Here is a 14,446-nt window from a genome sequence, read left to right on the forward strand (position 1 = left end):
GCAAGACCATTTTTTCTATCAAACCCAAAAATATTTTCAAAAGGGGAGAAGCATTTTAAAGGGTTATAAACTTCTGAAGTCTAAAAGGCCCTCTAGAGCCCATCTAAGTTTTTTACCATCTTTTGTCAGCTATTGTATAATATAGACTTCTACTGTGGAACTTTCTCATAGTTTTCAACTCCTGTGGTCATTTTATGCCATGGTTGAACTTACTTTTACATCAAGAAATTGTCTAACTAGCCTTCAAAGCCTCTTGATTCCTTCAAAGCCTCTTGATTCCTTTTTCTTTCAAAGGAAATTTTTTCTTGACTAGTTAAAGGGAAAAGATACTTTAGCAGTTGTCTTTTTTTTTTGTTCTTTATAGTGCTTTATTTAAAAAAAAAAAAAAGAAAAGGTCATGGTGCAAAAGGCTGTGAGTCAAACACCAGAGTCAACTTCGTATTTTAATCACATCTTCATTAATATTAATCATCTTCCTGATGAATATTATTATTAATAAAAAATAATGGGCACCATTGATTTATTAAATGTCCACTAAGTGCTCAACATCGTGCCCTTTGCCTTGTCATGGATTATCTCATTTCCATTTTCACAGCAACTCTGTTAGGAAGGAATTCAACCCATTTTTTACAGATGAGCAAACCTGGCTTACAGAGAGATTAAACCAGCCCATGGCCTCAAGGTGGCAGAACCTGAATTTTACTTTCTTACTTCCCTTCTACAACTGGAAAAAAAGATTAGGTCAGCCTCCCTGACAATAGTTATCTCTTTTTTCTCTTATTTGATTGATTTTGTTTTGAATGACCCGTCTCCCTCTTCTTCTCTGTCTCTAGTCTCTGCCCTTGAGCCTACATTTACATTAAATCCAAGTGACCTTCTCTGCCCACCTCCTCCTCCCCTGGTTCTTCTTTTCCTCTTAGGCTTGCTTTCTCCAGTCCCCTAAAAACACCTCTTGTAAATAGTGTGATAAACACTTTACCTCCCCAGGGAGCATGTGTGGATTAATTAGTTGATGTCTGTAAAATGGCTGACAAGGTAAAATCCTCCCAGGCAGTTCTTTATGGTGGTGTTATTGCTTTTAAAATTCAGTGGCTTCTGTTCTCCAGGCTGCGTTGTGTGTCATTATCCCCACTCCACCCATGCGCTTGTTGAGTGTTTCTCTCATCATGGAATATTTTATGAGATACTATTTGAAAGATGTTTTTTAAAAGTAAGTTTTATTTTAAGGAATAAAGTTCTTTTATTTTGTTGCAGAAAGAAAGGATTTGATATTAAATGGGTGGACGATACACATGCCCTAGGAGTATTCTCCAGTCCGATTACAGGTACTCACCCAGTGGATTTCACTGTGTTTATTGTCCATTTTCTTCTGCTTCTTTTCCTTATTTGCTTTCTGTTCCAGCCACCTGGCATTTTATTCAGTCACTATAGATAAATGACAGGTAGAGGGTTTTTGAGGCAGGTTACTTTGGTGCTCCCCCCTCTCCCTTTTTACCCTAATCCAGTGGTATTTGGAGAGATGGTCAGCTTTTCGTTATTTGCTGCATAACTGTCAGTTATGATAGTGCATAAACAGGTAAAGATTTAAGAAGCCAGTATGAGTAAATGTTAACATGTTTGTGGTTCTGCCTCCAACCCCACTGACAGATGAATTTGCAGTAGCCCTTTAACCTGGTCAGTGATCATTTGTAATACATACTTTCTGAGTGTATAATTTGGCCTCTTCATCGGTATCAGGATAGATCTGATGCAGAGACTTTCAGACAAATCAGAGATGTTGATTCGTGTTCGATTCATCTAAAATAAGGGTCTGCAAACTTATTTTATAAAGAGCCAGATGGTGGATATTTTAGGATATAAGGTTTCTGCTGCTGAGGAAAGACAGCATCCCTCGACACTGTGCAAACGAATGAGCGAGGCTCTGTTGCAGTAAAACTTTACAAAAACGGGGTGGTTGGCTGGATTGGGTCACAAAGTCATAGTTTACCAATCCCCATTTTAAAATATCACTGCTGAATTGTTCCTTATGGATTTTCTAGAGCTTACCATTTCTTTTGCCCATGATGAAAAAATAAAGGACAACATCTAGGAAATACTTTCTAAGAACTAGCCTTAACTATATATATATTTTGCATCACTCATCTTCATGTTTTCTACTTCTTTATATATATTTATTCTTTTTGCAGCCCGTGATGCTCTTGGTAGTAAACATACCATGGTGAAGATCCGGCCCTTGTCACAGGCCACAAGAGCAGCCAAGGCCAAAGCTAGAGCTTATGCTGGTAAGCCTATAATCTCAGGAGCTTTTTCTTATTGATAGTCATGTTCTTGTTTTTTTTCCCCAGCACTTGTATAGCATCCAGAGTTCTAAAGACATAACACTTTTATTTTTAGTGTTAAAAGAAATATTTTTAAGGAAAAGGAAAAAGAGAAAAGGCTCTGTTGGAAATATAGCATTGGAGAAGCCACTTGCAGGGAGTGGGGAATGTGAACTGCAGCCACTGCAGTCACCATTTTCTGATGACAGCCTTATCCAGTGTACCTCTGTGGTTAGCAGTTTGATAGAGTCACTATAGGAAATTGTGTTAATACAGATAATGAAGGCAGGGTTGTTTGTGCTTTGCCGTGTTAATTTCTTCTGATCTTCATCTATCAGGCTTGTATTAATTATTGCTGATGCAGCCCTTGTTAGTCTATTTTGTATGTTAATTACTGAGTTAAATCACTTGGAGCTAGAATGCTTTCTCTTCCTTACTCCCTCCTGCTCCCTCCTTTTCTCCCATTCAGAGTTTCTCCAGCCAGCAAAGGAGCGTCCTGAGACTTCAGCAGCCCTAGCCAGAAGACTAGTCATCAGTGCCCTTGGGGTTCGAAGTAAGCAGAGCAAAACTGAACGGGAAGCAGAGCTTAAGAAACTGCGAGAAGCCCGAGGTGAGTTGAAGCTGATGGCATTCTTCTTTAGTTCTGTTAGAGCTCACTATAAAGCATGTGTTTAAAAAAAAATGAAGTTCATTCCATATTGTCATTTCCATTTCCTCAAAGCCTCCCACGTATATTGAAGTTGTTTTCCTGACTTATATTTAGGAGGAAGACATGTTGGAATATGTCTGCCTGTCCCACACAGCAGGGTATCCTACTCCATGCTCCTTTGTTGTTTTCCAAAGATAGGTTCAGTCTTTTTAGCTCATCCATGGCTGTTTCTGTAGTTCTTACTCCCAACTCTCAGAAAAATTTTCCTATGAAATCATAGTAATCTCCCAGGCAGAAAACAGTATTTGCTGTGGTTTTACTAGGCCATGATTGCCATGATTTTATCAAATGGTTTAGATCTTAGAAGATAAATTAAGGAAAAGCCAGCAACTGACATTGGTGATAATAACTCTAAGATGTAATTTTTTTCTTTAAAGACAGTCCTGAGTGGCTCCATTACAGCACATCTAGGTTAGGCTAATCTTACTATTTTCCAGTACTTAGGAGTTCTCAGAAAATATTTCAATTGATCCACAAGCAGCGTTTTTCTTTCCATATAGTTTGTAGTTGAGGTTAAATGTCTTTCTCCTTTTTATAGGCTATTGGTTTGTATGTAAAGGCTTGGGACTCCCATTGCACTTAAGTACTTTTTATCAAACTTCAGACTATAAACAGTCTAATTGCCTTAGTCCACGATCTGTGGAATCTGAAGGCAGTTTATTCTGAAAATTCCACTTACTGAAAAGTAGCTTCATTTTTCCATTAAACGAATTGAAGTTTCAAACTCCTTGTTTATTGCCAGTCTAACAAGGCCATTAATACTTCATGTCCACTCTGCTTTGGTGATAGCAGGCAGCTTGCAGACTCTCAGCTGCACTGGCCAGATAACCAGTGACAGAGTATGTCATGGCAGGTGCTAGAGTTTCAGAGTTGAACCCAACTAATTTTTTGAAACCTTAATGATTATAATGAGGCAGTTTTGATTTTTCCCATGCATTCTTGACTCAAAGACTTCTTGAAATTATAGAAACAGGGGAGGATCCCTCTGGTTTTTATATGTGGCACTGTCAGAACTAGATTAAAGTGGAATGTGCATCGTCCTTAACCCTTTATTAATTGGTTATCTTAGAGGAAAATGATTTCTCTGTCATAAACACAGTCATCTCAGAAAGTCAGTAGCGGGTAATAACTGTGGTATGTATAAAAGGAGATGTGATTCTTTTTGCAGTGTATCATGCTTCCCTTTGAGTATAATGTCACCTGTATTTCAACAGGTACTGCAACAATAGTTTTGTGTGGTTATCACCTGTATACCCCACTGTTTCTCTGGAGGACCATCGTCATACAGGCGCACTTGAATTTATTTTAAGTGCCCAACTATACAAAGGACATTTCAGTGATGCAGTTAAAAATGAGGCTTTTGGCTAAGTGGGTACCCTGGTACCTACTTTTTTAAAGAAGCCTTTTGTTGTGATAAATTTCTCCTATCCATTGGTGCTAAAACTAAATAGGTTATAGAGGACTCTTCCTTTATTGTGTCTTAGAACTCTCTCATTCTTTATATCTGAGAAAATGCCTGTTGAAAATTCCAATATAGCTTTCTGGCTGCTTAGGCATTAAGCATATACTCTAATAATTGCCTGCATGGAATATAAAACCGCTCACTTAAAAGATTTTTTTCTGTGAAATGAAAAGTACTGTTTTAGATATTAAATAGAACAGATATTTTTGTTCCAAATCTTCCACTGGAGGGAAGGGTGTCAGTACAGCACAAGAAATAACATTATAAAGACTATGGAATCAGACTGCCTGGGTCTATATCTAAGCTCTACCATTTACTGGCTGTGTCACCTTGGGCAAATTACTTATTCTCTGGAGGCCTCTGTTTCCTCATCCATAAAATGGAAATCAAGTGAGATAATCCACAAAAGGTACTTAGTCATTTTCAAAACCCATAGAAACACCCTCCTTCCTGTTTCTCTAGGCCTATAATAGGTATAAACAGGCCCATGATAGATGAATGTTAGCTGCTGCTGTTTTTAGTAATAGTAGCAATATCATTTTATGGTGAGTCCAGCACATATTTTTTTCTTGTCATTGATCTTTTTGTTTTAAGTTGCCTCTGATACTCTTTTATCAACTACATTTGGCATTCACTGAGTACCTGTCCCTGTGCAAGGCATTGTGCTCCCTAATTAGGAAGACTAGAGAGATAGCAGGATTTTGTTCCTCTCCTTAAGACCTACAATCTGGTAGAGATATCTGCCTTGAGTAAGAAAGAAAATATGAACCTGATATTTTAAGCAGTTGTTTCTTCTCTTCACTTCTGAAGATTTTAAGATTAAAAGCCACAAAAAGGTTTTTGCAATTAAAAGGATTGAAGGAAGTTCCTGGCTGTATAACATGTTATGCTAACTCTTGATGGGAATGATATTATCTCTATTTTAGAGAGGTAAAATATCAATAAAATACCCAACTGGTAAATTGAGAGGTGGTATTGGAACCTAGGCCTCTCTAATTAAAACCCATGTTCCTTCTACAACACTGTATTCCCTTTTGAAGGAGTTTTGGGGGTAATTAACATTTTTTTTTCCCAGTAAAAAAATTTTTTAAGGTCTTCAGAAAATAAAATATGACAGGCTTCTTTTTAGTTACCTGTTCCAGTGGTTAAGAGCTTTTATCAGAAAATTCTTCCTTAGGTCTAACGGAAATCTATACAATAGTTTAAAAGTTTCTTCGTAGGTATTTACTGGAAATCAGAAGCATCTGTACACCATTCTGTTCTAACAGCTTTTAACTATAAAGATCAAGGGCAGATCATTTAGGAGTGAGAGGCTCTGGACTATTAGTAGAGTTTTTGCCGTTAACTAGCTGTGTAGCTGTGGGCAGGTCCCTGTGCCCCAGCTTCTCACACAGTGAAAGCAGTGCTTGACTCAACTAACCTTGGAGAATTCTTTGAGCAACGTAAGTTAACATATATAAAAACGTTTAGAAAGGTGCTTTATGTATTTAGAATACTGTTGTTTGTGTGACACTTGGGAAGTTAATATTCATTATAATAATACATGCCAGTAATGACAAATATGTACTGTGTGCTATTGCTCCCCTTTCATTATCCATGACAGACAGTGCTCTTCAGTCAGGACACTCTTTCTTGGTGACTTTTGACTTGACCATTTGCTGGTCGATCAGAATTAGTATGAAATCAAAATCTGTGTACCATCCTGATATAGGTACTTTTGTTATTACTACTAGGGCTTCCCAGATGGTGCAGTGGTAAAGACTCAGCCTGCCAGTGCAGCAGACACAAGAGATGAGGGTTTGGTCTCTGGGTCGGGAAGATCCCCTGGAGTAGGAAATGACAACCTACTCCAGTATTCTTGCCTGAAAACTTCCATGGACAGAGGAATCAGCGGGTTGCAGTCCATGGGGTTGCATAGAGTCAGACATGACTGAGTGCATGTGTGCATGCGTGTGCATGTGTGTGTGTGTGCGCGCGCACACACACACACACACACACACACACATTAAAAATACTATGGAAAAAAACTCATAACCTCTCTTTTTCCCACTTCAAGAGTTCTGCTGTCTGGCGCAGTGCTTAGTTTGTAAAGAGATACTCAGCTACATATTCATTAACATGAATGACATTGGTTACTTTAGTTTTTCTTCGTCAAGTCTTATTTCACTCATGATTCTACTCTGAACCCTTTCAAGTCCTCCATGATTTTCTTTATAAAACCCAGAGTTAAACATTGCATATGGAACCTTTCTAATTAATGAATTTGGAATTTGGGATTTTGAAGTATAAATACTTTCCTGATAACTTCCTCTACCCTACTTTGGTCTTCTTACCATTTTATTGAAGAGTATTTGTCTTAATCCTTAAAAAAAGAAATTAAAGTAGTCTTGGAGAAGGGAAAGGCAAACCACTTCAGTATTCTTGCCTTGAGAACCCCATGAACAGTATGAAAACCCAAGAAGTTAGGACAATGAAAGATGAATTCCCCAGGTCAGTAGGTGCCCAAAATGCCACTGGAGATCAGTGGAGAAATAACTCCAGAAAGAATGAAGAGACGGAGCCAAAGCAAAAACAGCATCCAGTTGTGGATGTGACTGGTGATGGAAGTAAGTCCTATGCTGTAAAGAGCAATATTGCATAGGAACCTGGAATGTTAGGTCCATGAATCAAGGCAAATTGGAAGTGGTCAAACAGGAGATGGCAAGAGTGAACATCAGCATTTTAGGAATTGGTAAACTAAAATGGACTGGAATGGGTGAATTTAACTCAGGTGACCATTATATCTTCTACTGTGGGCAAGAATCCCTTAGAAGAAATGGAGTAGCCATCATGGTCAACAAAAGAGTCCAAAATGCAGTACTTGAGTGCAGTCTCAAAAACGACAGAATGATCTGTCAGTGATCTTTTATCATTCACAGTAAATGATAAAACCACATTTTAAAGTCCAAACTCAGGAATATATGTAAAATTTCCCCATGTTCCACTTGTCAGAACACTTAATTCCCATCTAAAGTTGGAATCAGAGTTCTCAGAACAAGCTACTCTCATTTTAAAAGCTGGCTATAATTTTGTTTCATAACTATGTGTCATTTTACTCTTGGGGGAGGATGATTAATTGGCTGGTTCTGAAAGGCCATCTTTTGGGGCACAGGCCTGAGAGGCAGAGTAAGTAAACAATAATTTGATCTCTTAGTTTGATTAATGAAATCACTAAGAACTTAAAAGTAAAATCATCTCTGTAGGATACCTAGTCAATTGTAATAAAAATCTAATCACAATCACTGCCTTCTGAAATCCTTTTTAGCAATTCCGTTATTCTGCCTTCAAGGACAGCACTGCATTGCTGACTTGTAGGCTAGGTCTTAACGGCATTTTCTTGGTGTCCTTTCTCCCTCCGTGTAAAGTTCCCTTCATTTCCTGTCTTTTTCTTTGGGATGCAGTGTTTACCCATATTTTTGGTGTCACCTGCCTTTTAATAAACTTAGGTCTGTGGCCCTAATCAGAGATGAAAATGTTTACAGACTGACTGACCTGTTTACCAATTATTGCTAAGTAAATAGCTTGTATATACTTAATGTATTGATAACCATTCCACCCTCTAGAGTTAAATGCTCACTTATCATTTATGTGAGGTAGACTCCTTCCTCGTGTATTAATGATCATATACATACTTGGTAAGCCTGAAATCTAAAACTTGCTAAAATGCAGAGGTTATTTATATTAGCTCTCCTTGATCTACCAGGTCTGTCAATCCATAAAAGAAGGCAATTAGATTAGTTTGACTAGACTTGTATTTCAAGTCTTCATGTTAATTTTTACTCTGTAGGTGGCTGCAAGTAGATCTTGTGATGATTTTTCATTGTTTTCTTAGGTGTAGAAGTAAATTTTGAAGGTTTTAATTTCCATCTCTCTTCTTTATTGTTTTAAACATGACGCCAAACTGGCCCCTTTTTCATCTTCAGCACTTTCCATTTCCTCAGTGAGAACTCATTTAATATAATTGTTTCTGCCAATTTATTTATTATACTGAGAAATAAAAGTCTTCAGGGCTTTGGGTTAATCATTTCATACTAATATTCTCTTCTTTAGTTCCATGCCCGCATGGCTGCTGTTGGACTTTCTCTTATGTACTTTTTTAATTGGTGGAATTAAAGTTAATAGGAGCTTTTTTAAAAAATGCAGTCTATCAGCTATTATCTCCTTTAGTAAAAGGCAACATGTTTATTCTTTACTTTTCTGACCATATTTTTTTTTTCACATTTTTTTTCTTTTCTGTGTAAATATTTTCAGATCCTGTCTTCAGATGTCAGGATAGTGGAAAGTATTCTAATTTAAGAACCAAGGACCTGGGTTCCAGCTTCAGGTTTTCACTGATTATGTAACCTTAGGCAAGTCACTTGGCTCCTCCAAGCTTCCATTTCTCCTTTAAAATGAAGAAAATATACTTAGGTCTTATCCTAACGTGTATTTATGTATTCTGTTCATGTTCTGTATTTCTAAATTTAAGCCTCACATTTTTACTGTTTCTTTGTGCTTCTCAATTTGTCTCCCTATTCTTGCTGATTTTATCATGTGGTTTACCACCAGAATTTCCTCTTATATTTACATATATTTGGTAATACAGATCTACAGTCTTTTGTTAGAAAGCGTTAGGATAGGAAATGTTTCAGAAATCTAAACTACTCCAGTTTTAGAAAGATAGTATGTTTATCTTAATACCTGTTTCCTAACACCAAAATCGAATCCAGTAGCATTAATATTTCCGTAACAGACTGACTGGTCACACCAGATGGCATGTAAAGGCTATAAAGCAGCCTCATGACCTTTCAGGTTGTAGTATACTTAAAGGACTTTGGTCCCAAGCTTTTTAAAAAACCATTTTTTTTTTCCTCCAGTGCTACTTTGATTTTGAAATTGTGAATTATGGGCCAAAATTCTGTTTTTCTACTGCTCCTGGATTTCGTTTCTTATAACCTCCCACATTGCCATTCTGGCTTACCTCTCTGAGCTTATTAAAATATCTAAGTTCTAATAATTCACTTGTCTGGTTTCTTCACTTCTTGGAACCCAGACCAGTTTTTGTTGTTGTCCAGGGTTGCCTTTGCCTTTAGATCCTCTCCTAACTTTTCCTTGTTTTTAAGGATCAGAACCAGCATCGGCCAGATATCCTTAGAACTGTCTCCCTGGAGAATCCAAACCCAGTTTGAGCCTGCCTTGAAGCCGAGTCCAGGACTCTGAATTAACTAGCCTTCAGTTGGGAAGTTGCCTACCCCCATTATTTGCCTCTTGTAATTTTGCTGCTATTTTCAGATAATGCCACAAGAGGGTGCCCAGATAGCAGCAAATTTCTCTTTCTCACATTTCCAAGTGCCAGTCAGCTTCCTTATCAAGTTCTTTGCCTTTAAAGTTGTCAAATACAGTATAAGAATTTTTGTAAGGTATTCTGCTAATTTGGAAAGATACATAAAAATAGCAAGTATTGATATTAACTCTAAACTCACTTTGATTTCTGTAATTCCCCTTGGTTCATGACTTGCAAAATCTTTTACAGGCATTATCTGAAATAATTGCCCTTGGAAGGATGCACTTAGGCTTAATTATCTACATTTTATAGTGTCAGGATCAATGACTGACTAGCCATGAAATTAGAACTGGTATTGTGGCACCTAGTGAAGCGCTTGGGTCACCAAACCGTGTATGGTATGCACTGTCTCAGGTCTTGGTGAAAATGTTAAATGGAAACCAAGCTTCTGTGTTAAAATTTGAAGATGGTTTGCCCAGATTTGTGCATTTTTTTGTTTTTAGAAATAGTTTTTATTTTCCCTTCATTATATGTGGTCTTTTTTCCATGTTGGAATTGGTATTCCAGAAGATTTCTGGCTCCTGAAAGTACTCTGAAAACATTAAAATTTGATTTTCCTATGAAGTATTTTTTTGTACGATTGTAGTAGAGAGATATTACTAAAGCCCAGTGGCTACTGTTTCCATTTGAGCAAGAAGGTAGAAAAAAAAAATTAAAATATATTCTTGATCCCTTTTGAAATATTTATAAAGATCAGTAGACTGGGAATAATGGCCAGTTTCACTGAAGCACTAATGCAGTTGAGAAGAACTAAAATAAATACCTTAATAGCAAGATAAGAATCTGGATCCTCCTAGGTTCTGACTTTTATTCCATATGCTTTTAATTTCTACTAGCCCCAGACCTTTCTCTTTTTATTGTATAGTAGTGCTAACACTGTTTCAACTTACAAAGCACTTGGAAAGTTAAAAATATTAACTCTTGGAATCAGGTAAGAGAAAACCAGGGAATCCACCCATTTTCATGATTAAAATTTGCCTTGTAATTCAGATTAAGGGAAAGTTACTGGTTATGTGAAGTTATACTACTATTTTTAACACTGCTTTTATTTACAGAGAGAAAACGATTGGAAGCCAAGCAACGGGAAGCCATCTGGGAAGGCAGAGACCAGTCTGCAGTTTGAACATCACTTGATGAAAGGGATAATTCCAGGAATTCAGAAAGTACTTCCAGTTTTCAGAGGATTTTTCCAGACCTCTATGTACATGCAGATGTGCATGTTAATGAAAGAAAGAGATAAAGCGATCAAGACAAGGGCTGACTGGGTATAAGAAGAAGATCAACTCCTGTTTGTCTTCACTCCTACGTGCAGTTCTTTGGAATCGCCTTACTGTGTTGGACGTGGAAGGAAGCCATCAGCTTGGGAGAAACTTGGAGTGTGTGACTTCAAGAATCCTTTGGATAGGGCAAGCCATGCTTCCAAGATGTTTTACGTGAAAGCAAAACAGAGGATTCAAACCTGTGACGATGGGAGATTTAGGCCCTGCAAAGGCAAGGTGCTCTTAGTACCTCACAAAGCTGAGACCAGCAGTATTGCGGGGGGCAGATGAGGCAGGTGGGGGACAGAGGGGAGGGAGCCGCTAATATAGAGAGGTGGGCCCGTATCTGGTGTAGTTGATATTCACAGAATCTACACTGCTGGTTCCAGAACCCCAAAGAGGGTGAACTGCAGCAAGTGTAGGCATTTGGACTCCAGATCTTGTACTAAGCCAAGTGCCTGGGGCTGCCCCAGCTGCATGGCAGCCAGGGGCTTGCCAGCTTCATTCCTCATAGGAAGCTAGTCTTGGGAGCTGGTGCCAGTTCCGGTTTAAACAGCACTATCATGTTATAAGAGGGAGACATTAAAGCTCATTTTGTGATATACATCACTCAGCTGTTGTTCGGTTTTGTCATTCCCACAAAGAAATGGGAGATCAGTTCTCCCCTTATTTTCACCCCTGTAATGCTGTCGGGGATTCGGTGGACCTGTTGGTTTAACTGAACCCTGCTGAGTAGACTGCTGATCATCTGGTGCCCGAGAGTACACTATAGAAATACTCGCCTGGGATTGGTTTATAGCAGCTTCTCTCCCCTTCCTGTCCTCTTCACACATCCCCACCGCCCCCTCTTGCTTTTGCCATTTCGTCCATTCTGACGTCCTGCAGAAGCCATCTGGCACACAGTGTGTTTTTGGTATGGTCTTCTTTGCCTGTGCCAGAGGCATTTGGCAAGCCACACCAGACCGTCCATTACAGTGAAGAGCAGCCAGAATCAAACACACACCTCTTGGCACTGAGAGATTTCCTAAAAGACATGGACAAGCCAGAGCTGTCAGCTCAGGCTTTATCCTTCTCATATCTGCATTCTCAGTGTTTTGGGAAAGTAGTTCTACACTGAAGAGGTGGTAGTGCTAGACAGATGCTGAGGTAGCAAGAAACAGTGTCTCATTGTGCTTTCAACGAGGGCAGCAGCCTCATTTTTGTATGATTCAGTGCCCATGACAATGATGGATTATTAGCATTGCCTCAAAGATGGTGGAGTGGAGCTCTGTCCAAAGGTTCCTCAAATGACACTGGCCTCGGGGTCTCGATCCTGCTGCTATTCTGGTCTTGGAGCCCTCTTACAGTTCCTCAGCACTGTTGCTCTCACTCGTGGTCTGTTCTGAGCCTGTCCCTTGTTCCCGGTCAGTGCCTCTATTCCAAGTCTGGGGGAGTCTTAAGCCCTGCTCCCGACCCTCTGCCCCAGCACCGCTTAGGCCAGCACCCCTCTCTTTGGTGTGGCCTTGCAGCTCGTGCTTTCTGTCTTCAGAGGACAGAGGCGTGTCTATTTGAACACTGTGGCTGCATTTGAAAGGAAATGTAGGAAACTAGCCAGGTTTCATACTGAAACAGTGTACCTCTAAGGTATACCTTTGCTCTGTTTTGATTCTTCAAGACCGAGAGTGACCTTGGACAGTAAAAAAAAAAAGAGTGATCATTCCTATCACTTGTCTTTGAGGTGCTTCACCTTTCTGGCAGCATTTTGGCTTTTAAGGGCATTGTTAATGGCAACGTATAGTCCCCTATTTATTACTCAGTTTTCTTACAGAACTCGTAATTTAAAGATGTTACTTTTATCCTCATTCTAATGCTATGTACTGGTGGCCAGTAACTTAAACTGGCCTCTAACTTTGATTTATCTTTATAAGTAGATCCAGAGAAAGGATTTTTTTAGCCAGTACTGCAAGGTGTGGAGTGCCCTTGTTTCTACCATTAGTAGAAAAATGTGCTTTTTAGTTGTAGTTTTTCCAGTGGAGGAAATTAATATACACTGGCTGGAGTTAAGAGGGCCTGCTCAGGCCCAGCACAGACTTGTGCTTGTCCAGAGGGGACCAAATCCTTGGCTGTATCCACACCATGCCTTCACACACACAGCTAACTGGAGAGCTCCTTACAACTGCCACTGGCTCTATTAGATACTCGATAAGATAGCTAATGTACTCTGCTATGTGTGTATATTGCTTCTGATATGTTGAACTTGTGAATCCCAGTACTACCTGGAATTTATAGCAGAAAGATACATTCCCCTTTGATTTCCAGTATACTCCTCATAGAAATCTTTGTGGAATAGGAATAAATTAGGCATTTGAATGGTAAGCTGAGTTCCTAATACTTCAATTTCTGTGAGACTGAAGAAAGCCAAGGTGAAAAATCTTCAGACATTTTTGGTTCTGTCTGGAATTTGGTGGTTGGTATTCTGTTAACATTCTTCATTTAGTTACAACTCATGCCAGCCACATCTTCCCATGCCCTTCCCTTTCAACTCAGAAGCGTAACAGCACAACCCTTATATAGCTTTTTCCAAGAATTAGAACTGGCTGCACCTATCACACGTGTGATGTGGGCACTGAGAGCAGAGCCGGTGGCTGGCCGCCGGCCGGCTTTTTCTGGCCTTCTTGGAAACCGGATCCAGCCAGAAGCTGTGGGTAACCTCCGTGCTGGAATCTAGTCATCAGTCACCACACGCTCCCCCACCAGCCACACATTCTTTCACAGACCATTAGCTGCATGTGTGACTATAATGTTGTTACTGTTTGGGAGATGTTTGCTGGATCCAACAGGAAATCAGTCCTCCCCTTGTTTACCTAAACTGCCATGCCAAAGTATAACGCTCCCTCTGCCTAAGGAAGGAGCGAGGAAGTTGAGAAGAGGGGAGGTAAAAGAGAAGAAGGAAGAAAGCTCTTCTTTGTATTCACAGAGGATACCCCAGGGTGGATATCCCTTTCTACTCCCTAAGGAGGGGCAGCTCTCCTGTGTGGGGTTGGGAGCATGGTAATTCTGCCCCATCTACCACCATTCACTTCAGCCTTGCAGCCTTGGTTGTAAAAGTTTACCATCTTCGGACTTTTCCTTCTTTCCTCCTACTGCTCCTCCACTAACCTTTCCAGCCCATGATTTACCATGGAGCCTAGGGAGGGAACTGGGAAGCAGAGTGTGCGTGCGTGCTAAGTCGCTTCAGTCATGTCTGACTCCTTGCGACCCTAGGGACTGCAGCCCTCCAGGCTCCTCTATCCGTGGGACTCTCCAGGCAAGAATGCTGGGGTGGGTTGCCATGCCCTCCTCCAGGGGATGTGTGAG

The 14,446-nt window shown here is 39.7% G+C and overlaps 1 protein-coding gene across 8 annotated transcripts in view; it reads left to right on the forward strand.

Annotated features, from left to right (window-relative positions):
- Nucleotides 1-11,719, forward strand: part of R3HCC1L (R3H domain and coiled-coil containing 1 like) — a 65,610-nt gene extending 53,891 nt beyond the window's left edge. For all 8 annotated transcript variants that reach the window (XM_020884346.2, XM_020884347.2, XM_020884342.2 and 5 more), the window contains 4 exons: nt 1,255-1,325; nt 2,187-2,282; nt 2,788-2,928; nt 10,907-11,719. In XM_020884346.2, the coding sequence (XP_020740005.2) occupies nt 1,255-1,325; nt 2,187-2,282; nt 2,788-2,928; nt 10,907-10,974 (376 nt within the window). In that variant the 3' untranslated portion in view covers nt 10,975-11,719. The remainder of the gene's footprint in view (nt 1-1,254; nt 1,326-2,186; nt 2,283-2,787; nt 2,929-10,906) is intronic.
- The last annotated feature ends 2,727 nt before the right edge of the window (nt 11,720-14,446 follow it).

The sequence above is a fragment of the Odocoileus virginianus genome, chromosome 7 (assembly GCF_023699985.2).
Source record: "Odocoileus virginianus isolate 20LAN1187 ecotype Illinois chromosome 7, Ovbor_1.2, whole genome shotgun sequence".
NCBI classification, from domain to species: Eukaryota; Metazoa; Chordata; class Mammalia; order Artiodactyla; family Cervidae; genus Odocoileus; species Odocoileus virginianus.